We start from the raw sequence: 25,171 nt of genomic DNA, 5'->3' as shown, positions 1-25,171 counted from the left end.
GTTGTACACACGTTTTGATACAGTTTAGTCCGGTTTTGAGGAATCCGTTTTTCATCAAAAAAACTGATACGGGAACTGTATTGCAAAAACGTGGTGTAAATGCAGCCTTAGTGAAACTGTGCTTGTGTTGTGTCTGCAAAGAATGATGAAAAGCCAAGATGAGTGTGAAAATGTGATGCTCAGAGTCAAATAGACCCATGGAATAGAATGAAATGGAAGGATGCATACCCCAGTCTTTCACAGCATTGTTGGAAATGTACAGAACTTTTAACTTCTTCATCACGTGAATCCCTTTCAACTTCTCAATTAAATTATAAGAGATCCACAGCTCTTCTAGAGTTTCTCCGACAGCCTCCTAAAATAAACAAATATGTTCATATGAAGAGAAGAGGCCGTGTAACCACAGAGCATACATTATGTCAGGTTTATACTTCTATCCAGATGTTAGGTGACAAGCCCTGTGGGAGCTCTAGAAATTTCTGCAACTGAAAATCCATTCTATACATCCGAGTGGGGATCTTTCTGCAGCAATAAATCAGCTGCATGTGACAATAACACAATGTGAGAATTTTCCATAATCACAGCTTCAAGTGAATTTCATCAATAGTTTTATGAGCCAGGAATGGAATTCTCCATATCATTTTTCTTACAACTAAAAGTTAATATAAATAACAATAGAAAAATCCTGCACTCACCGCCACCATGCAGTTCAGTATAAGGAGTCTTGCATGGAGATCCAGAGATCGCACGGGGGGCTGAGCCCCCCGTGCGATCTCCGGATCTCCATGCAAGACTCCTTATACTGAACTGCATGGTGGCGGTGAGTGCAGGATTTTTCTATTGTTATTTATAGTATTTTTGTTCTTTTGTCTTTTTTCCTGCACCACTGCTGCATGTCTGTACTTACATTTTGCATTATGGACTTTAGGGGACTATCATTAATGTGGTATTTATTTATTTGGCTATTTTTTTGAATTGTGCCTTCATTTGCATTTTCTCTACTTCTTTATTTTTTTTATAAAATTAACCTGTTAACGACCATGGACGTCCATGCTCGAGCTCGCATCATACCAGCCAGCCCCCAGCTGATTCTTGTAGCTGAGGGCCGGTGTTAATAGCCGACATGCCGCGGGCGGCTATTAACCCTTTAAATCGCCACTGTCAGAGGCAATCCATTGCTGAGGTAGCCTGAGGGCTTACTTCTCCTGCTGTGCCGGCTCCGGCGATCAGAATGATAAAGCCTGGCAGGATCAGGCTTTATCAATCGAGCGCAGAGCACACAGATCAATGTGGTTCTGCATGATCTGTATGAGGAATAAAATTCCTCCTAAAAGTCCCCTAAGGGGACTAAAAGTGTAAAAAAAAAAAAAAAAAAAGTGAAAAAATACACACATTGACTCCTTCCTTATTAAAAGTTTAAATCACCCCCTTTTCCCAAATTCCATATAAAAATATATAAAGATAATAAAAGTAAACATGTGGTATCGCCACGTGTGTAAATGTCCGAACTATAAAAATATATCTTTAATTAAACCGCACTGTCAATGGCGTACGCGCCAAAAAATTCCAAAGTCCAAAATAGCGTATTTTTGGTAACTTTTTATACCATAAAAAAAAGGAATAAAAGGTGATCAAAAAGTCCGATCAAAACAAAAATGGTAGCGTTTAAAACTTCAGATCACAGCGCAAAAAATGAGCTCTCATACCACCCTGTACACGGAAAAATAAAAAAAAGTTAAAGGGGTCAGAATAGGACAATTTAAAATGTATTCATTTTCATGCATGTACCGGTAGTTATGATTTTTTCCAAAAGTATGACAAAATCAATCCTATATAAGTAGGGTATCATTTTAACCATATGGATCAACAGAATAAAGAGAAGGTGTAATTTTTACCTAAAAATTTACTGCGTAAAAACGGAAGCCCCCAAAAGATACAAAATGGTGTTTTTTCTTCAATTTTGTCGCACAATGATTTTTTTTCCCCGTTTCGCTGTAGATTTTTGGGTAAAATGACTGATGTCACTGCAAAGTAGAATTGGTGGCGCAAAAAATAAGCCATCATATGGATTTTTAGGTGCAAAATTGAAAGTGCTATGATTTTTTAATGGTAAGGAGGAAAAAACAAAAAAATGCTTGGTCCTTAAGGGGTAAATCTTTCTTTCTTGCAACATTTAATATATTGGTGGGGACTGGAGTTTCTAAATTTAAATTGAGACCTGAGAAGACTCACGACAGATTCTTAGTGATTAAGGTCAGCAGCTAAGACTAGGAGGATTCTAGGCAGTATCAATACAAATCTGGAGTCACTTAAAGGGGTACTCCAGAGGAAATAAAAAGGTATTCAAATCAACTGGTTCCAGAAAATAATACAGATTTGTAAATTACGTCTATTTAAAAATCTTAATCCTTCCAGTACTTATCAGCTGATGTATGAGGAGGTTGTGGAAGTTGTGTAGCTCTTTTCAGTCTAACCATATTGCTCTCTGCTGCCACCTCTGTCAGTGTCAGGAACTGTCCAGAGGAGGAGAAGTTTGCTATGGGGATTTGAACCTGCTCTAGACAGTTCCTGACACAGACAGACGTGTCAGCAGAGAACACTACAGTCAGACTGGAAAGAACGACACAACTTCCTCTGGAGCATACAGCAGCTGATACGTACTGGAAGAGTCAATGGGGGACATTTATCATTGTTGCTTTGGTAAGAGAGTTATGTAGGCATTTTTTTTCTGCTTTGGTTTTGCTTATGTGTGACATATTTATCATGCTATCACAGGGGGTTGATAAATTTGGCTCACATAAGCAAAAGCCAATAAAATCACTTTGTAAAATCACTTTATAAAAAATTTTTACCACTCTTTTCCCTCCTGAATGTACAAACCTATTTTTTTTCTTTTCATTTCAGATCCGTCTATCCTGTGGTCTATTTCAGATTTGGACTACGATGACCAGCGTTTTTTGGTTAATATTAATAAAAAATTTTAACAAGGGTTTGTGGGGGGGGGGGGGGGGGGTTGGAATGAAGAATGTATTTACTTTACAGGCTTAGTAGTGGAAGCTGTCTTAGTTCATCACTAAGCCAGGGTTCAGCGTTAGCTCCGAAAACAGCTAGCGCTAACCCCCGATTATTACCCCGATACCCACCAGACTTTTTATGCGACTTTTTTTTACTTTCACAGGCACGGAGGGATGAGCAGGTAGCTTGTCACCCTGCCAGGAAAAGCCGGTACCAACAGGCCCGGAGCATCAAGAATGGCACTCCTGGGCCTAGGTGGTAACAGGCTGGCATTATTTAGGCTGGGGAGGGCGGTTAACGATGGTCCTCGTCCACCCTGGTAACGTCAGGCTGTTGCTGTTTGGTTGGTATCTGGCTGAGAATAAAAATACAGGGAACCCTATGCGTCTATTATTTATTTATGGGGGAAAAATGCATAGGGTCCCCATATTTTCATTCTCAGCCAACCAAGCAGCTACAGCCTGACATTACCAGGGTGGGTGAGGACCATTGTTACTGGCCCTCCCCAGCCTAAATAACACCAGCCTGTTACCGCCTAGGTACAGGAACGCCGTTATTGATGCTCCGGGCCTGTTGGTAGCGGCTCTTCCTGGCACCCCTGTGGCGGTGGGTACAGGGGTAATAATTGGGGGTTAGCGCTAGCTGTTTTTGGTGCTAACGCTAAGCCCTGGCTTAGTAATGGATTCTGTCTATATGACAGCTTCTAAGCCTGTAAGTTAGATGGAAAAAAAAAAAACAGGGAGTTGTAGTAGTGTTGCGTGGGCGGGAGATGTGTGGGCGGGTGACAAGCTACCCGCTCATCCTACTGTGCCTGTGAAAATGAAAGTAAAAAAAGTCGCACAAAAAGTCTCGCCTGCGACTTTTTGAAAATGCTGTCATAGGCAAGTTTGTAAGCCAGGTCTGAACTTGCTTACAATTGCAACTTTTTGAAGGGGTTTGTGACTTATTTGCTTACATGCGACTTTCGCAATGATAAATCCTGGACCACAGAAAAGTAAAAACTGAAAATTGCTTAGGTAGGGCAGATTGGTATTTTTTGCTTACTCACAAAAGTCGCACAAAAAATTGCTTAGGCGCACATGCAACTTTTGTAAGCAAAAAAGCTGCTTAAATCCCTTGATAAATATCCCTCAATATTTTTCAATAGAAGTCAGTTACAAATTTATATTACTTTCTGACACCAAATGATTAAAAAAAAATAATAATTCCCTCCGGTGCTAGACACATAAAAATTATACAAACATGATCAGGAATAGGTACTGGGTAACATATAACATCTTATTTATTTTTATATATATATATATATATATATATATATATATATATAGATAGATAGATAGATAGATAGAGATAGATATATACAGTATGTATATAACCAAAGAATGTATAGCTTTTCATGTTTTATCTATACACAGCAACGTTTCGGCTTAGCAATAAAGCCTTTCTCAAGCCTTTCACATGCTTGAGAAAGGCTTTATTGCTAAGCCGAAACGTTGCTGTTTTGCACAGATGTGTGAATAAAAACACAGTTTGATTCAATCAAGATTGGAGTGCCGCTTCTACCTTCAGTTGTTATTGTTTGGGAATTGGTCTGTTCCCGGAGCTGAGCACCCAGCTGGATCTCGAATCCTCATCACGGTGCTCCTCTTTCTACACAGTTGTTTATATATATATATATATATATATATATATCTATATCTATATATCTATATCTATATATCTATATCTATATATCTATATCTATATATATATCTATATATATATATATATATATATATATATATATATAGATAGATAGATTTGACAGGTACTCTTTAAGTTCAACCACCACTTTTTATTCTCTATCGGACTTCTTAACATCTTGAGAGCTGAACCTAGCTATGTTCAAAAGTCTAAAAGCCAGTGAATGGAGGAATAGCCAAGAATGTGCACTGCTGCTCCATATACCCAGTGGACATGGTACCTTCAATATCATGACTGGTGGAATCCCAGTGATCAATACCCCACCAAACTGCTAGTTATCCCATATTCCCATATAATAACTTTTAGAACCCACGGTACAGAATTTCCGAGCTAAAAAATTATATGCGCAAATTGCTGTGCAGCAGCTTCAGATTTCCTTTAATGGGATTCTGCTGCAGTGGAAAATTCTGCTGCTGAAATATTAAATCCAGGACTCCGCCGAAAGAATGAACATGTTCATACTTTTGGTGTAATTCTACATGGACTGCACTGCCAAAATCAATCAGCGCGGTCCTAGCACCGATCAATTTTGGTGGCGCCTTTCTTCACACAAATTGTCCGCCCAGAATTTAAACTTGGGATAACACTTTTAACGGAAATCTTATCCTAGGATGAACGTCATGGAAAGCTGCATTATTGGGGAAATAAAGAAAATGAGCCAGCAAATCAAAGGAATGTGCAGCTTTATTCAATTTCCTCAGATAAAATATGCATCCACTTCATATCACACCATCTTAGAGCACATGCGCTCTTTGTCATAAGATACGGTATCTTTTGACTAAGAGCATGCGCTCGAAACGCATCAAGAGGAAATTCAATAGAGATGCACATTCCTTTGATTTGCTGGATCATTTTTCTTCTTTCCCCATTGTGCTCTGACACCTGAGCCTGAGTGTTGGATCTGTGCACGGGGAAATTCGGTAGATGAGCTGGACTTTGCATTTTCAAAACTGCATTATCACCTACAAAAGTCAGACACTAGGTTCTGTAAACAATTTTGATGACTTACCAATCCATTTAAATTCTTTATGTTATTTCTTCCTAAAGACAATATTCTGAGGTTTTCTGAAAGACATTGCATGACATAGAAATTAAACTTCTGTTTGTAGTTTTATTTTGCCAACCTCTTCTAGCCCTTACTACAACCCATTGTGGTGCATTGCCACTACGATTGTGTCATATGGCTGCCAGATCCGGCAGGGAAATTTAAAGACCGTCAGCTGCCATATCCACGCCACATCCCATTCATTTGAATGAGCGAACGGAATCAGATAGTGTCTCCAGTTGGCTCATTTTTGAACCGTATCAGTTTTATTGACGGACTAAAAACCGTGGCAGCAGCCGCTTATTAAATTTCCCTGACTGCCTTACTGCATAATCGTAGCAGGAATATAGCCTTACTTGTGATTTCGGCTAGAGCTGCACAAAGCATTTCTATAGGAAGTCAGCACCGATTCATAGTATTGTGTGAGTTGCACACAACTTTTTTTTGTACAGGTTTAAGGATGAGACACTTACATATTTACGCTACCAAAAGAAGAATATTACAAGAGCATATAATAGTAGAGCAGTCTATATGGCTTGTTAGATTAACCTAACTTTCTACAAAATTGTCTTTTTATTTTATATATATAAAACACTGGATACCATTCCTCTGAATACAGACACATCTGTCCCAAAGAACACACTTGATCACATCTGGTGCTAATTGTATATTCGTATTTTGGAATGTGTTTCTTTAAGCAAGCAATCGAAAATTTATTTTCTGTCTTCTCTGTGTTCTCTGATGACACGTGTCTCGGGAACTGTCCAGAGTAGAATCAAATGCCCATAGCAAACCTCTTCTACTCTGTGCAGTTCCCGAGACAAGCAGAGATGTCAGCAGAGAGCACTGTTGCCAGACAGAAAAGAACAACTCAACTTCAGCAGCTGATAATTATTGGAAGGAATAAGATTGTTTAATAGAAGTCATTTACAAATCTTTAATTTTCTGGAGCCAGTTGATAAGTTTTTTTTCTGGAATACCCCTTTAAGTAACAGACAGCTTGATGTAATGCCCTTCAGACATCCTATATTTATCTACAAGTGAAGCTACTGCCAATTTTTCACTTTTGTGCTCTTACAAAAAACAATGTATGAATAGAAGCCATTAGCTACACAGAAAGGATGAGATCAATAATAGTGGAAGACATTTATGCCTTTACTGCACTGCATTCTCTATAATATTACATTTTCATATACCGCCTTACACCACTAACAGATTATTATTGGTTTGATTAGTTAGATATCTGTTATTGGGGTATCGTGCATTTATTTTATGTACCTGATATATATGGTATTTGTAAGATCAAAGCTGGTCTTCACTACTAGATCCCTCATTGACGCCAGTGTGTTATCAAAAAAAATGGATAACGACTGTTTAATGCTTTTGCAGCGCTTCAACGGACCCTGCCCTCCCCCTTTGAGATCACCTGTTAAAGGGGTTCTCCGGTGCTTAGACATCTTATCCCCTATCCAAAGGATATGGTATAAGATGCCTGGTCACGTGAGTCCCGCCGCTGGGGACCCCCGGGATCTTGCACGCAGCACCTTGTTTGTAATTAGTCCCTGAAGCGTGTTCGCTCCTGGTCTGATTACCGACGACCACTGGGCCGGCGGCGTTTGACGTCACGCCTCCGCCCCCGTGTGACGTCACGCTTCGCCCCTCAATGCAAGCCTACGGGAGTGCAGAGATTTTAGAATCCCTGCTGGGGAGCTGGCTAGCTGGGGAGTGGCACGGCATGACCCCTGCTTCTCTGGTTTATAAGTTAGGATGGCAGCGGGTCTCAGAAGTTTTATCGGTCCCTCAGCCCCTGTACTACTACTCCCAACATGGAACAGACTCTGTTCAATGATGGGTGTAGTACAAGTGATCCTGCAGAGTCACCGCAGCCAGGGGATACTACTACTCTGACAGAGTCTGTTCCATGATGGGATCAGTAGTAGTACCACAGTGCTGTAGGAGTCCCAGGCAGCTGGGAAGTAAAGTTTAAAAAACTGTAACGTGCACAAAACTGGGGAAATTTTTTTTTGTATGGTAGCTCAATCTATACTGTTTGCTATAAGGTGGTATATAGTTTTCAAATAGAAAACCATATACGGCAATTGTATGGCAAAAACGTGAGGTGAATGCACCCTTAAGAGCTACATTTTTTGGAAACATAAAAGGTCCATTGTTCTTTGATTTTTCACCCTAGTACCTCCGATGTTTTTTCCTATATTTTTTTAATAATTAAAGAAACCTTTGATCTGTTTTACTTGCTTTCACTAGTGCTTGGGTTAGCATGTCTTGTGGTTAGCCTCTAGCTCTTAGGCATTCCATTAATGCTAATGCCTGCTGGGTAAATACCTCATCATTGTTTTTTATCCTTCTTAAATGCAGAAACTGTACATAAGGGACTGCTAAATTAGTGTGAACAGGGGGATAGCTTGAAAAATTTAGTAGAGTATTAGAAGCAGTTGGCTCTCTGTAACCTTTTGTTAGTAACTCACCATCTGTTTTTCAAACTAACACATCTAAGAACTCTATTTCCTCCTAATTCCGCTTTCTTAGAGAACGAAAAACCATTTTTGTTCTCCTTCAATTTAAGCTCCTTAGCTTATTTTATTAGGAAAATCATCAGTACACACTGGAGTCTAGTGCAGAGATATGTAAGATTGCAAATGAACCTTATTACCTTCAGAAGAACAACAGGGGGGATTTATCATTGTTTTGCTGTGCAAAGTCCTTTTTTGGGTGTTTTTTTGTTTTTTCAGTTTTTTGCTGTTGTGCACCAAATTTATCAAAAAGGCCCACAGACTTGAATAAATATAATGCAAATTTAAATTCATCTCACAAACAGCTGTGAGCCGCCAAATTGAAAGTTTGCTTTGGTTTTGCCTCAGACTGAGTTGCCTGTGCTCCAGAGACCTGTGTGCTCGGGACAGAAGGTGCTGTCATGGCAGGTTGCCCTAGTTGTATGTGTTTCATGTTAAAAAAAATTCTGACTGTCTTATATTTGAACAAAGCTAAAATAAAAGCTACACAGAATGCCAGACATTACCAGGGTACTGATGGCCCTTTTTTAATTACAAAATTGTCATACAGAAAGTTCTGTACAGTCTGGCAACAGCTGGAGACACTACTACTGGTGCTTGTTTTAACCCCACAAAGCCGTAGAGATTACTTAGGTATGTTGGTTGCTCCTGGTGCTTAATCGCCAAAATTGATCATAACAACCTAGCGAGCGCAACAGAATTTGCGTGCCCCAAGTTGGAATAACAGAGAGCCTTTGCATCTGTCTGTTAAGACACATGCACCAACCTTCAGACTAAACGCAGCTTACCTGTTACCGAGCTCTCTCCCCTGCAGTGTTTTCTTGGCCATTGTGAAAAGGATTTTCACCACCCCCTGGTCACAAAACTTGGGGCCCTCACTTTGCGCTCTCCAGTTTATTAGGTATGTAAGAATTTATGGCGATTTTGCTCCCGGAGCAACCCAAATACATGAATACTCTCTCCAGCTGGTTGTTAGAAAATACAAGGACAGCAGTGGTGTCTCCAGCTGTTGCCAAATAGGAAATCGGAATTGGAATGGAACGATACTAGCTTGTCTGGCATGTCCAAATTCTATGTACTAATCTGTCCAAATATATTGCTCCTCATAATAATGTATTGATCTTTTTCAAAAAACAATTCTGTCACACAATCCTGCTTGGTGCTTAGTTGTTACCTAATTTGGATTACTCTATTCTTAAAGAGGACTCCTTTCTAAATAAGTGGTTCCCCATGCTTGAAAGTCTTTTCACTGTGGTTTAGCTTTTTTTTCTAAGCCAAGTTAGTCATGGTCTACATTTGCGTTTTTTTATGTTTTTTTTTATGTTTGTGCAAAAATGTTGCGCCTTTTAACAAAGGCGCAGTTAATAAATATTGTTCACTGCATGGGCAACTGCACCGCCCTGCAGCACACAGCCAAATTTTCAAAAAACGTCTATTTCAAAAAGGTGCAAAAGAATTGCGCAAAAATCAAAAAATTTTGCATAATTGCACCTTTTTACAGCCAAATAAATGACTGGAACAGCTTGATGAATCTCCACCAATGAACCTAAATGATACCTTAGTTTGCAGCAGAAAAATATAATAATCAAGAAACTTGGTTACAGATGATATCACCAAAGGGGTGTCCCCAGTTTATTCCTAACTGTGTCGTGTTAATAGGTAGTATAAACAAGGATTTACCATAGTTCATGTGTTGCAGAAGGAAGTATGTGGTGTACGCTGTGACTTGTGAATGCGGGCGGTTCTATGCTGGCAGTACAACTTGTAGGTTAAATATGAGATTCAGGAAACAAATTTGGTCAATAAGATTGGGAAAAGATGTGCCCTGTCTTATTGTACATGTCACTCAAGAACATGGAGGCAAAGCCAAAGTATTGTGCTTTATGGGTCTAAAAAATGTTGAATCAAAAGATAAACTGGACAGACGAAAACTTCTAAGGCTTGGGTCATATATGTCAGGCATCCAGCTTAGCCTAAACTCGCTGTACACATGAGAAAAGTGCATCAGTTGTTAAGGATCCTGCGTTCTTTATTGTGCATGACGGACAGGAAAACACAGCAAAATGTGTTCCCCAGTCCGGTGCCCATGCGTTGTGCTCCACCTACCGGGATCCAACTTGAAAAACCTGATGAATGTGAACTGAAATCAACTCAACTCAAATGAATGGGATCAGTTCTACAATAAGTTTCCCTCCAGTGCTTTTTCTACAGCGTCAGAGGGAACGCGACCGGACATATCTGAAGAAAGTGTAAGACAACTAGAGACACGCTGGATTTTACCTACTAACACCCAAGAATTTGGTGGGCTTAATAAAAGAACAGATTTAGTGCATGTTTTTCTAAGTTTTCTATTTTGTATCACTGTATTGATTTTAATGTGTTTTTAACACCTTAAGGACTCAGGGTTTTTCCGTTTTTGCCCTTTTGTTTTTTCCTCCTTACCTTTTAAAAAGCACAACCCTTTCAATTTTGCGCTTCAGACTCTTTTTTTTGCGCCACCAATTCTACTTTGTAATGACATCAGTCATTTTACCCAAAACTCTACGGCAAAACAAAAAAATAATAATTGTGTGACAGAATTGAAAAAAAAAAAAAAAAAAACGCCATGCAGTGCATTTTTCGGTAAAAATTACACCATTTCTTTATTCTTTTGGTCCATACGATTAAAATGATATTCTACTTATATAGGTTTGATTTTGTCTTATTTCTGGAAAAAATCATAACTACATGCACAAAAGTGAATATGTTTAAAATTGTCATCTTCTGAGCCCTATAACTTTTTTATTTTTCCGCATATGGGGGATGTATGAGGGCTCATTTTTTGCGCCGTGAGCTGAAGATTTTATTGGTACCATTTTTGTTTTGATAAGACTTTTTGAACAATTTTTATTAATTTTTTTATGGTATAAAAAGTGACCAAAAACAAGCTATTTCGGATTTTTATTTACGTGTACGCCATTGACCATGCGGGTTAATTAACTATATATTTTTATAGTTCGGACATTTACTATACCACATATGTTTATATTTATTTACACAATTTTTTTTTGTAAATGGGAAAAGGGGGGGTGATTCAAACTTTGATTAGGGAAGGGGTTAAATCACATTTATTAACAATTTTTTTGCAATGTTATAGCCCCCATATGGGACTATAACATGCATTACACTGATTGTCCACACTGATCAATGCAATGCCATAGCTTAGCATTGATCAGTGTTTTCGGCACTCAACTGCTCCTGGTTGGATCTCAGGCACGGAGCAGTCATTCGGCGATCGGAAAACAAGGAGGCAGGTAGGGACCCTCCTTGTGTCTGTACAGCTGTATGTTTTTTTTTTTTTTTTTTTTTTTTACTTTAGACGGGGCGATCAACTTTGAGCGCCACGTCTAAAGGGTTAATACCAGACATCAACGTGATTGCTGATGTCCGGTATAAGCCACGGTCCTGGCTACTGTTAGCCTTCGGGACCAACCCGATATAACGCAGTGACCCCACGTTATATCGCAGCAACGGGTGTAGGGCGTACAGGTACACCCTGCATCCCAAAGGGGTTAAATAGCAATTTTGTAGGCCGCATCTCCCACTGATGTCACCAGGGGCATGTTTTAACTGGTAATCTCAATGGGGGAGGGCAGGGTCCGTTGAAGAGTAGCAAATGCGTGAAACAGCCCCCACCCATCTTTTTGATACACGTTGGAGATCATGCTTCGGCAAGATAATGTGCGTGTACCTACACGTTCTCAAAAAAATAAAGGGAACACAACACAATGTAACTCCAAGTCAATGACACTTCAGTGAAATAACACTGTCCACACAGGCAGCAACACTGATTGACAATCAATTTCACATTCTGGTGTGCTAGTGGAACGGACAACAGCTGGAAATTATAGGCAATTAGCAAGACACCCCCCAATAAAGGAGTGGTTCTGCAGGTGGTGACCACAGACCACTTCTCAGTTCCTATGCTTCCTGGCTGATGTTTTGGTCACTTTTGAATGCTGGCGGTGCTTTCACTCTAGTGGCAGCATGAGACTGAGTCTACAACCCACACAAGTGGCTCAGGTAGTGCAGCTTATCCAGGATGGCACATCAATGCGAGCTGTAGCAAGAAGGTTTGCTGTGTCTGTCAGCGTTGTGTCCAGAGCATGGAGGTGCTACCAGGAGACAGGCCAGTACATCAGGAGACGTGGAGGAGGCTGTAGGAGGGCAACAACCCAGTAGCAGGACAGCTACCTCCGCCTTTGTGCAAGGAGGAGAACTGCCAGAGCCCTGCAAGATGACCTCCAGCAGGCCACAAATGTGCATGTGTCCACTCAAATGGTCAGAAACAGACTCCATGAGGGTGGTATGAGGGCCCGACATCCACAGGTGTGGGTTGTGCTTACAGCTTAACACCGTGCAGGACGTTTAGCATTTGCCAAAGAACACCAAGACTGGCAAATCCACCACTGGCGCCCTGTGCTCTTCACAGAGGAAAGCAGGTTCACACTGAGCACATGTGACGGAGTCTGGAGATGCCGTGAACGTTCTGCTGCCTGCAACATCCTCAAGCATGACCAGTTTGGCGGTGGGTCAGTAATGGTGTGGGGTGGCATTTCTTCACACAGCCCTCCATGTGCTTGCCAGAGGTAGCCTGACTGCCACTGAGTACCGAGATGAGATCCTCAGACCCCTTGTGAGACCATATGCTGGTGCGGTTGGCCTTGGGTTCCTCCTAATACAAGACAATGCTTTACCTCATGTGGCTGGAGTGTGTCAGCAGTTCCTGCAGGAGGAAGGCATTGATGCTATGGACTGGCCCGCCCGTTCCCTAGACCTGAATCCGACTGAGCACATCTGGGACATCATGTCTCGCTCCATCCACCAACACCACGTTGCACCACACACTGTCCAGGAGTTGGCGGATGCTTTAGTCCAGGTCCGGGAGGACATCCCTCAGGAGACAATCCGCCACCTCACCAGGAGCATGCCCAGGCATTGTAGGGAGGTCATACGGGCGCGTGGAGGCCACACACACTACTGACCCTCATTGTGACTTGTTTTAAGGACATTACATCAAAGTTGGATCAGCCTGTAGTGTGGTTTTCCACTTTGATTTTGAGTGTGACTCCATATCCAGACCTCCATGGGTTGATAAATTTGATTTCCATTGATAATTTGTGTATGATTTTGTTGTCAACACATTCAACTATGTAAAGACGAAAGTATTTCATACGATAAGTTCATTCAGATCTAGGATGTGTTATCTTAGTGTTCCCTTTATTTTTTTGAGCAGTGTATATTTCAGATTTACATACTTAGGGTCTATTCACACGGCAGAATTTCCGCCTGAAATGAAAGCCACATACACTTCTATGGGTTTCTGCACTCCCGTTGAAACCCATAGAAGTGTATGGGGCTTTTTAATTTCAGGTGGAAATTCTGCCGTGTGAATAGACCCTTAGGGTGATATTTATAAAAAAAAAAAAAAAAAAAAAACCTCTGTAGAGGAAGAGTGGTGTAGTTGCTCATAGGAACCAATCAGATCTCTCCTTACATTTTACAGAGGCCTTTTTAAAAATGAAAGAAGCAATCTAATTGGTTGCTATGGGCAACTGATCAACTTTTCCTCTACACAGGTCTTGATAAATCTCTCCCATGGTGTATTAGACTGGTAGGAATGTATTGGCTATGCATGGACTACTGAGATTATACTTTATAATTTAATGCAATATAATTAATTAACATAGACCGTTGTACTGTCCACGGTGTGGAGAGAAAACAGTGGGGTATGTACAATGAATGCTGAGTATGCAAATGCTACGGGGCCGTCAGACAAAGGGGAGTGGCCAGGGATCAAATAAACCTCCTCCCAATCCACCTATCTGATCATTTATTTGCCAGTGGGCAAACATTCATAACCAACAAGAGGATCAAATATTTTTTTTTCCTTTACTGTATAATCAGATTTCATTATAACTATTCAATGAATTATATATATAATTTGAACTGATACAAGCAACCAGTAGGTCACAACAAACAGTTTGGAAAACAAGAAACAAAACTGTACTTACTCAGTCCGTTCAGATTGGCTATTTTTTCAATGCAATTGGTGGAAAGTGATAATTTCCTGAGGAAAGAGGCAGTAATTAGGATTCTACTGATAGAGGTTGTTTATCGTGCCACCAATTGTACTTACATCACTCCTTTTACCACAAAATCTTTACTCTGCAGGTCCTTTTGATTACAATGATACCCAATTTATATAGGTTTTTTTTTTTACTACTTTTTAAAAAAATCTAATTTTTTACGGAAATTAGTATGCTTTAAATTTTCCTCTTCTGACCCCTAGAACACTTTTTCTTTTACCGGGCTGTATGTGGTAAATTTTTTATCCCAGGTATCTTTCGTTTTTATTGGGACTATATTTGTTTTGATATCAGGGGATCTCCAGTAATCTTCTCCAGAATCTTCAGCTCCGGGCCCGGCTTGGGGATGGTCGGAGCTTCGTGACGTCACCACTGCTGCTCACCGCTGGGTCCCACTGCTAGAGAACAGCAATGGTAACGTCACTAAGCTCCGCCCGTGCCCGGAACTGAAGCTAGCAGAGAAGATTACCGGAGATCCCCTGCACGGAACCGGATAAGGTGAGTACCGTTGTCATCAGTGTCACCTGCACTACCTGTCGGTACCGACAGGTTAGTGCAGGTGACACTGGTGACAGATTTAATTTAAAAAAATGGGAAAAGGGGTGATTTAAATCTATAAGGGAAAAGCTTTTTTTATTTTTATTTTTTACCTTTTATTCACTATTTTTTGTCCCCATAAGGCTGCCTGCAGGATTGAAGTGCCGATCGTACGGGATGAACATAGGAAAGAGACCTCCGCCTGTCCTCTCAGTTGATCAGGACCCCGTGATTTTGCCACTCGTGTCCCAATCAGCTCCAATAAGCTAACTGGAAATTGACTTTTGGCATTTTAGATGCCGCTATCAACTCTGATCACGGCGTCAAAAGGCTTAATACCGATATCATCCTGATCGTTGATGTTTGGCATTAGCCATGGGTCCCTGCTACTAATAGCAGCCAGGACCAACCAGCTATGAAGTGTGGTTCATAGAACAGGAGGGGGTGCAGGGCATACATTTATGCCCTGCATCCTCCAGGGGTTTAAAAATTAAAGACGCATTCTGATATCTTTCTCTGGACAACTGCACCACTCTTACTTTACACAGGTTTTAAAAGATCTTCCCAAATACGCATTAGGTATGTGTGAGCGGCACATCAGGACTAGTACTACAACCTATGCTGTTATTAGGTTGGTACCCCCACACAAGTGAAATAATGGTATACAGGTAGAGTACTGGCTTATTCACCCAGTGTGCACTTATGCCTCTTCTCACCCAATGTCAAATCGGCTGGGAAAGTATGTCTGAACAATGCTTACTCGCAATTGACTAGTGTAGATAGAGATGCATCCATCTTCTCAATAGGTGGTATCTGTGCGTACAGCTTCACTTCTTTGGCTTCTGCCGCTTTCTGCCCTGTCTTTTCTTCCTAAACAAAGGATGCAGAAAAGTGTATATTTATGATAATGATATTATAAATCATATGTACTCCTCAAAAGGACCACAAATTAATATCTGGTTATTCTGTGGAGCCATAAGGAAGACATTTAAGGGGTTGTCGTACAAGTAAAAGTTATCTCCAATTCACAAGATAAGGAATAACTAGCTGATCAGTGTGAGGAGGGGGCACTGAACGGAGTGGCAATGTGCATGCTCGGCCTCCACTCCCATTCACAGTTTTAGGACTTTTGTATATACAGCCAAGTTAAGCACAGTGAGGGGAATTTAGCAAATCTGTACTTTCTTCAGTACTGGCTTTCTTGGTAAAAAGTTACGGAATTAGTGGCGTCACGTGACAAACTTATCAAATGGTGCACAGACTTTGCTACAACAGAACTGTTGTAACCTTAATGTCACAGAGAGTGGTGGCCATGCAACAATTGTATTCATTGTCAGAGTTATATAGGGCAGGGTTGACCTGCCCTGTGATAACTTCTAAATCTTTCCCATGCTAATTTTGTGAGACTTTTCACAAAAGCCACCTACATAATTCCGCTTCCCATCTGCCTCGGTAGAGTTGAATATTCTCCTACATGTCCAGTGCATGAAATCTGCCTATTTAGATTCCACTGATCTTCATTGCAATCTTATTTTTACATGAATAAAACAACAGAATGCAGAACAAGTATAGAGGATACTAGGATTCCATGACAGGTTTCTTAATTCTGGCACTATCTGATGGATTTCAGCTTTTACATTGGTTAAAGAAGAAGTCTCATCCTCATAATTACTGAAAAACGTATCTCCTATATGTCGGACCCCCCCGCGTTCTACTGTACACGGCACCGGCTCTCTCCTGGAGCAGCGTGTCAAGACTCCCGCCTGGAGCGAGGGCCACCACACCCCCTCTATATATGTCTATGCCGAAGATAGCAAAACAGTTCTCCCATAGATATACGGAGGGGGTGTGGCGAATAGGGGATACGTTTTTCAGAAACGTATCCCTATCCTATAGGGTGAGAATTACATATACTTTCAATCTGTATGCAGTTTTTGAGCCAAAGTCAGGCTGGATTCACACTACGTTTTAAGCAATACTGGACCATATACAGCTGGGGGGAGCGAAAACCGGGCGCTCCTGTATCCCAGCTGCATCCGGCTCATATGTAATGCATTTCAATGAGCCGACCGTAGTCAAACGCTGACTCCGGTCGGCTCATTTTTGCCACGTATACAGTTTTCCCACCAGACCTAAAACCGTGGTCTATCACGGTTTTAAGTCTGTTAGAGAACCGGGGTAAAAATGAGCCCATTGAAAAGCATTAAATACGGGCTGCATGAGGCCGGGATACAGGAGCGCCCGGTTTTCCCTCCCCCCAGCTATCAATGGTCCTGTATTGCTTAAAACGTAGTGTGAACCCAGTCTCAGAAGTGGATCCATAAGGGAGGAGAAATATAAGTCCTTCCTTTATATGTTCTATTCCTTTTGACTACATTTCTGGCTTTGGCTCAAAAACTGCAGTGGCAGTATTCCAAAAATTGCAAGAAAAAAAAACAAGTGGAAACTTAGCCTTAGTAGGGCTTGACTATACATCAAAACTGACACCACTGAGTAGAAACTTACCCATTTGGACAGCGCATCTTTAATAGTTGTTGCTTTAGCCTAGGATAAAACACAAGAACAATTGGAAAAAAAAAAGAACAATAATGCACAAGCTATCAAAAAGGGGCCAGGTGTCGTCCTGAGCGGAAAGACATTTCAATACTGTATATGGCTCTGTTCACATTAGTGTTACCCTCCATTTGGAGTATACTAGGTACTGTATATCACTGTTTATGCAGTTAAAAAATTGGTTACAAATCTGCAAATTTTCTTATACAGATTCAAAATGTTAATGTGTAAGCATAGCCTTAGGGCCCATGCACAATACGAATGAATCCCACTTATCTTTATAGGATTCTGCTGCTTAGTGGACACGGAAGTTAAGATTGGCTGCAGATATTAAAGTAAGTGAATGATTAAACATTACATCAAATCTGCAGAAGATCCTGTAAATGTGAATGTACCTTAGGGACATGTTCACACAAAGGAAATTAAGGTATTTTTATATGTTACAGAGTAGTTGCTCATTATCCAAATTCAATAGGGATTGGATTTGGACACCTTTTTGTGTTGTGAAAAGCTGCATATCTGTCACAGGTTGTGACTTTTCAACATCACAATTCCACAAATTGTGTCTACTGGTAGTAATCTTTTTTTTGGGGCAGATGAAGTGGACATTGATTTATCAAGTGTGACTTAAAAAAAAAAAAAAATTATAATTGCATAAAAGGGAAATTTTTTTGTTACACCACCCAAGGACCACACTTACAAATTTGTCCATTTCACAGACCCTACTTTGTTGACAGTGTTGGTGAGTTATTTATTTTCAGGTTTTGTAATGTAAAGTAGTTCTTAATAAAGTAAAATGGATTAGACTTTTGCCAATCTTTAACTATTAAGTTGACATTGCCTCTGGTTATGGTAACATATTTGGTATGAGTAAGTGCTGGGGGCTTTAAACTGTAACAAAAAGACAAGTAAAAAAATTGCCGAATACCTGGGATTTATCACCAACAAAAGCCCTAAGACAACAAAAAAAATTCACCACAACTAAAAAGAGTGCCAAAAAGCATCCACATTGATAAATTCCCCTCCGTGTGAACATTCCCCCACAATGGGATTGAGTAATTTTACAACTGTAAATGCCCGATGCTGCTGGTTCTGTGTGAAGACCCACAATGCATCCTATAAATAAAAATCTAGAAGGGGTTGTGCTAGGACATTGGGGGAGATTTATCAAAACCTGTGTAGAGGAAGAGTGGTGCAGTTTCCCATAGCAACCAATCAGATAAAGGGTACTCCACCCACAGACATCTTATCCCCCTATCCAAAGGATAGGGGATAAGATGTCAGATCACAGGGGTCCCGTCGCTGGGTCCCACCACGATCTCCATGCCGTACCCAGCAATGAATAAACAGTATGTTTAGAACGCTAGGTTTGGACGGCCGGAGACGTGATGACACGCCACGTCCTTTGGATAGGGGATAAGATGTCTGTAGGCGGAGTATCCCTTTAAATCTTTTATTTTAAAAAGGCCTGTGAAAAATGAAAGATTGATATTACGGTTCTTCCTCTTTGCAAGTTTTGATACATTTTCCCCATTGCACCCACCATGACTGCAGCCCAGGAGGATCCATTAGGCTGGGTTCACACATTGCAGTTACAGGACAGTAGTGTGCTGCGCAGTTCTTGCACTCTTCATTACAAATTGTTGCAGTTTGGCAAGGAGTACAAGTGAAGCGCATGGGTTATTGTGCCCTTTATCTGTAAATGCTGAAAAACCAATGAACTGTCGGGATCCCACAAAACTTTTGTTTGGCCAGAAAAAAAACGCCCCCTCATGTTTTACTACCAAGATGCAGGGTTTTTTTTTTGTTTGTTTTATTAAATAGACTGTGTTAGTATAGGTGATTTTTCTTTGGCTTTTTATCCCAAAGTCAAGTGATTCATTCATATAATTCATGAATTCCTATTGGGCAAGATATCAATTTGAATTCCACATTGCGTTTTTTGCTGTTATGGCACCATAGAGGCTTCCTAAATGGGACATGCCCCCCAAAACCCATTTAAGCAAAATTAGCTTTCAAAAAGCCAAAAGTGGCTCCTTCTCTTCTGAGCATTGTAGTGCGCCCGCAGAGCACTTTATATCCACACATGGGGTATTTCCATACTCAGAAGAAATGGGGTTACAACTTTTTTTTTTTTTTTTTTTTTTTGGGGGGGGGGGGGGGGGGGGGGTGGGGCATTTTCTCCTATTACCTCTTGTAAAAATTATAAATTTGGGGGAAAAACTGCAATTTAGCAAAAAAAATTCATTTACACATCAAACTTTACCGAAAAGTTGTCAAACACCTGTGGGGGCTTAAAGGGTACCCATCAGATCCAATAAAAAAAAAAAAAAAAAATTTTTTTTTAACCCCTTCAGGACGGAGCCCATTTTGGCCTTAAGGACCGGAGCGTTTTTTGCACATCTGACCACTGTCACTTTAAACATTAATAACTCTGGAATGCTTTTAGTTATCATTCTGATTCCGAGATTGTTTTTTCGTGACATATTCTACTTTAACATAGTGGTAAATTTTTGTCGATACTTGCATCCTTTTTTGGTGAAAAATCCGTAAATTTGATGAAAAATTTGAAAATTTAGCATTTTTCTAACTTTGAAGCTTTCTGCTTGTAAGGAAAATGGATATTACGAATACATTTTTTTTTGGTTCACATATACAATATGTCTACTTTATATTTGCATCATAAAATTGATGAGTTTTTACTTTTGGAAGACACTAGAGGGCTTCAACGGTCCGCTGCAATTTTCCGATTTTTCACAAAATTTTCAAACTCAGTATTTTTCAGGGACCAGTTCAGGTTTGAAGTGGATTTGAAGGGTCTTCATATTAGAAATACCCCATAAATGACCCCATTATAAAAACTACACCCCCCAAAGTATTCAAAATGACATTCAGTCAGCGTTTTAACCCTTTAGGTGTTTCACACGAATAGCAGCAAAGTGAAGGAGAAAATTCACAATCTTCATTTTTTACACTCACATGTTCTTGTAGACCCAATTTTTGAATTTTTACAAGGGGTAAAAGGACAAAATTTTTACTTGTATTTGTAGCCCAATTTCTCTCGAGTAAGCACATACATCATATGTCTATGTAAAGTGTTCGGCGGGCGCAGTAGAGGGCTCAGAAGGGAAGGAGCGACAAGGGGATTTTGGAGAGTACGTTTTTCTGAAATGGTTTTTGGGGGGCATGTTACCTTTAGGAAGCCCTTATGGTGCCAGAACAGCAAAAAAAAAACACATGGCATACCATTTTGGAAACTAGACCCCTCGGGGAATGTAACATGGGATAAAGTGAACCTTAATACCCCACAGGTGTTTCACGACTTTTGCAAATGTAAAAAATAAATAAAAATTTTTACCTAAAATGCTTGTTTTCCCCCAAAAATTTTATTTTTAAAAAGGGTAATAGCAGAAAATACCCCTAAAAATTTGAAGCCCAATTTCTCCCGATTCAGAAAACACCCCATATGGGGGTGAAAAGTGCTCTGCTGGCGCACTACAGGTCTCAGAAGAGAAGGAGTCACATTTGGCTTTTTGAACGCAAATTTTGCTCTGGGGGCATGCCGCATTTAGGAAGCCCCTATGGTGCCAGGATAGCAAAAAAAAACCACATGGCATACCATTTTGGAAACTAGACCCCTCGGGGAACGTAACAAGGGGTTAAGTGAACCTTTATACCCCACAGGTGTTTCACGACTTTTGCATATGTAAAAAAAAATTTTTTTTTTTACCTAAAATGCTTGTTTTCCCCAAAATTTTACATTTTTAAAAAGGGTAAAAGCAGAAAATACCCCCCAAAATTTGTAACAAAATTTCTCCCGAGTACGGCGATACCCCATATGTGACCCTAAACTGTTGCCTTGAAATACGACAGGGCTCCAAAGTGAGAGCGCCATGCGCATTTGAGGCCTAAATTAGGGATTGCATAGGGGTGGACATAGGGGTATTCTACGCCAGTGATTCCCAAACAGGGTGCCTCCAGCTGTTGCAAAACTCCCAGCATGCCTGGACAGTCAACGGCTGTCCGACAATACTGGGAGTTGTTTTGCAACAGCTGGAGGCTCCGTTCTGGAAACAGTGGTGTACCAGACGTTTTTCATTTTTATTGGGGAGGGGAGGGGGGCTGTGTAGGGGTATGTGTATATGTAGTGTTTTTTACTTTTTATTTTATTTTTTGTGTTAGTGTAGTGTAGTGTTTTTAGGGTACAGTCGCACGGGCGGGGGTTCACAGTAGTTTCTCGCTGGCAATTTGAGCTGCAGCAGAAAGTTTGCGGCAGCTCAAATTTGCAGCCCGATACTTACTGTAAGCCTCCGCCCATGTGAGTGTACCCTGTACGTTCACATTGGGGGGGGGGACATCCAGCTGTTGCATAACTACAACTCCCAGCATGCCCGTTGGCTGTCGGTGACTGCTGAGAGTTGCAGTTTTGCAACAACTGTAGGCACACTGGTTATGTATCACTGAGTTTGTGACCTAACTCAGTGTTTCGCAACCAGTGTGCCTCCAGCTGTTGCAAAACTACAACTCCCAGCATGTACGGTGCATGGTGTACGGTGACTGCTGAGAGTTGTAGTTTGCAACAGCTGGAGGCACACCGGTTGTGAAACACTGAGTTAGGTAAAAAAAAACTCTGAGTTTCACAACCAGTGTGCCTTCAGCTGTTGCAAAACTACAACTCTCAGCAGTCACCGACAGCCAACGGGCATGCTGGGAGTTGTAGTTATGCAACCAGCAGATGCACCACTACAACTCCCAGCATGCACTTTAGCTGTTTGTGCAAGCTGGGAGTTGTAGTTATACAACAGCTGAAGGTACACTTTTCCATAGAAAGAATGTGCCTCCAGCTGTTGCAAAACCATAAGTCCCAGCATGCCCATAAGGGCATGCTGGGAGTTGTGGTGGTCTGCCTCCTGCTGTTGCATAACTACAGCTCCCAGCATGCCCTTTTTGCATGCTGGGAGCTGTTGCTAAGCAACAGCAGGAGGCTGTCACTCACCTCCAACGATCCAGCCGCGCAGGTCAGTCCCTCGTCGTCTCCGCCGCCGCAGCTGCTCCTGGGGCCCCGATCCCAACAGGGGCGCCGGGGATCGGGGTCCCCAGCACCGGGGGTCGTCTTCCCGCACTCGCTCACGTCCTCCGGAAGAGGGGCGGAGCGGGTGCGGGAGTGACACCCGCAGCAGGCGCCCTGATTGGTCGGCCGGTAATCCGGCCGACGAATCAGGGCGATCGTGAGGTGGCACCAGTGCCACCTCACCCCTGCAGGCTCTGGCTGTTCGGGGCCGTCAGAGACGGCCCCGAACAGCCAGTAATTCCGGGTCACCGGGTCACCGGAGACCCGATTGACCCGGAATCGCCGCAGATCGCTGGACTGAATTGTCCAGCGATCTGCGGCGATCGCCGACATGGGGGGGCATAATGACCCCCCTGGGCGATATGCCGGGATGCCTGCTGAACGATTTCAGCAGGCATCCGGCTCCGGTCCCCAACCGGCTAGCGGTGGGGGCCGGAATTCCCACGGGCGTATGGATACGCCCTCGGTCCTTAAGGACTCGGGATTCAGGGCGTATCCATACGCCCTATGTCCTGAAGAGGTTAAATATATCACTCAGTACCTAATCCTGGCCATTTACATCAAATTTTTATGTGTCTAGCAACTTTATTTTTTAATTACACTTTTAATTAATAGGGGTTAAGGGTAGGGTCACACGTAACGGATTTGCATTTTACACTGTGGATCCTCTAGTGACCCGACCCATAGTGTGCCTCCAGCTGTTGCTACCTCGCTGCGGATTGCCGCTGCCTCGCCCCCTGGCCTGCTCACAGTGGCAATCCTCCGCTCCGAGCAGCCACACAGGAGTCTGTGAGTTGTCGAGTGCACTGCATGTGCCGAGATGTCTGCGTACACTGTGCATGCACGCGGCAACCTGCAGGGCAGGGGGTGACAACAGCTGGAGGCACACTACCCCTAAAATACGCTGCGGATCTGTAATGTGAGCCACAACCCTAAAAGTACATTCACATGCTAGTAACTAGCAGTGGGTTTCCCGTAGCGAGTTAAGCTACCATTCATTTCGCAACAGTGTCAGATTTGCAAACTGTCCGCGGACCCATTCAAATGAATGGTGGCGTAACTTGCTGCGGGAAAGACCCTGCTACTCACCCTAAGGGTATGTTCACATGAGCTGGGTTTACTTGCAAACTCGCAGCAGGAGTTTTAATGGGGACAGGCTATGTGCAGCAGATTGCCATAAATGGGCTGCGGAGAGCCTGCCCCTATTCAGACTCGCAGCGGGAAACAAGTTGCGACTTCACAAGTAAATCCGCTCATGGGAACGTATCTTAAGAATTGGGTGGGGAAAATAAACGCCAATTTAAAAATCCACATTGCATTTTTATTCTCGATGTTTGCTTTTTTTTTTTTATGTTTTTTTTCTCCCCTCCCTATGAGAGGAAAAACGAAAAGATTTTCTGGAAAAAAAAAAACCTGCTGCAATTGGAAAACTGGCACTGAGCCTAACAACATCACAAAAAAGGGTGACATAAAAAGGTGTGGGTTTGACAAAAAAAAAAGTACACACACAACTAAATGAGAGGAGTCCCTGCCTAAAGCATACGACACTCGGTCCTGTAGTCCTACATGTGAACAGGACCCAATGCTGGTGCGGTTCAGAAGGGAAGAACCCCCTCTCTATACCTAACAATAGCATAATACTGTAATAAAACAAGTGTGTATAATCAAGTGCTATTGTAGAACTACAACTCTCAGCATCCCCGCACAATGTAACCCCCACCCCCAAAGCTCTGCCATGACAAGAGCCGCCCCCATCCGCCACACAGGACAGCGCACCGCCGTGAACCAGGCTTAATATGGTAAGATGCGCGTCCCTGTTTACAGCCACGGCCCCCACATTCCATCCCCCCGGCACCACCGGAGCCCTCGTAGCTGCCGTCCGCTTCCATTACCCGGGTTATATACACCGACAACTTAACGGGAGAACAAAGCTCGGCCGGTACTTACCATGTTTCGGTTGCTACAGTCGCTCTGCTGGTTGCTAGGAGACGGCCAACCTGACGACGCATGCGCACTGTCCTGCCAGAACCGCGCAGCGGAAGTGCTGAGCGCGGGGAACAATGCAAACCGGAAAAAGTCAATCAAAAGTGGTGGCACGAGCTTGTTGTTGTGACAGTCACCATGGTGACCTAAAAATAAAAAAAATGTATAGGGCCCGTAGTAACCCATGAAATTCTAAATTACAGTTTGGTAGAGAAGTGTTTTCCAACCTCTAGTTATCCAGCAGTTGCAAAACTACAACCCCCAGCATGCCAGGACAGCCTTCGGCTGTCCTGGCATGCTGGGAGTTGTAGTTTTGCAACAGGATCTGTCTTAGCATACTCGGAGATGTATTTTTGCAGCAGCTTGAAGAACATGTAGGGGGAGATTTATCAAAACCTGTCCAGGGGTTGCTCAGTTGCCCATGGCAATCCAATTTCTTCTTTAAAGGGTTACTCCGCACGACGGCCGTCACAAGGGGGCGGGCGTGAACACGGAAGCCCGCACCCAGCGTTCGGAATTTGATGTTCCGGATGCTGGGGAGCGGAGTAACCCTTTATTTTTATTA

General features: G+C 42.0%; 1 protein-coding gene across 1 annotated transcript in view; it reads right to left on the bottom strand.

The window, feature by feature from the left end:
- Window positions 1–24,665, bottom strand: part of DNAL1 (dynein axonemal light chain 1) — a 30,672-nt gene extending 6,007 nt beyond the window's left edge. The window contains exons 1-6 of the mRNA XM_056546072.1: window positions 24,571–24,665; window positions 17,505–17,543; window positions 15,760–15,869; window positions 14,388–14,443; window positions 5,768–5,823; window positions 229–355 (exon numbers count right to left, since the gene is read on the bottom strand). Coding sequence (XP_056402047.1) covers window positions 229–355; window positions 5,768–5,823; window positions 14,388–14,443; window positions 15,760–15,869; window positions 17,505–17,543; window positions 24,571–24,573 — 391 coding nt within the window. The 5' untranslated portion in view covers window positions 24,574–24,665. The remainder of the gene's footprint in view (window positions 1–228; window positions 356–5,767; window positions 5,824–14,387; window positions 14,444–15,759; window positions 15,870–17,504; window positions 17,544–24,570) is intronic.
- Between the last annotated feature and the right edge of the window lie 506 nt (window positions 24,666–25,171).

The sequence above is a fragment of the Hyla sarda genome, chromosome 11, assembly GCF_029499605.1.
Source record: "Hyla sarda isolate aHylSar1 chromosome 11, aHylSar1.hap1, whole genome shotgun sequence".
Lineage (NCBI taxonomy): Eukaryota > Metazoa > Chordata > Amphibia > Anura > Hylidae > Hyla > Hyla sarda.
The sequence above is the reverse complement of the archived record's forward strand: the minus strand, read 5'-3'. Positions and strand labels throughout refer to the sequence as shown.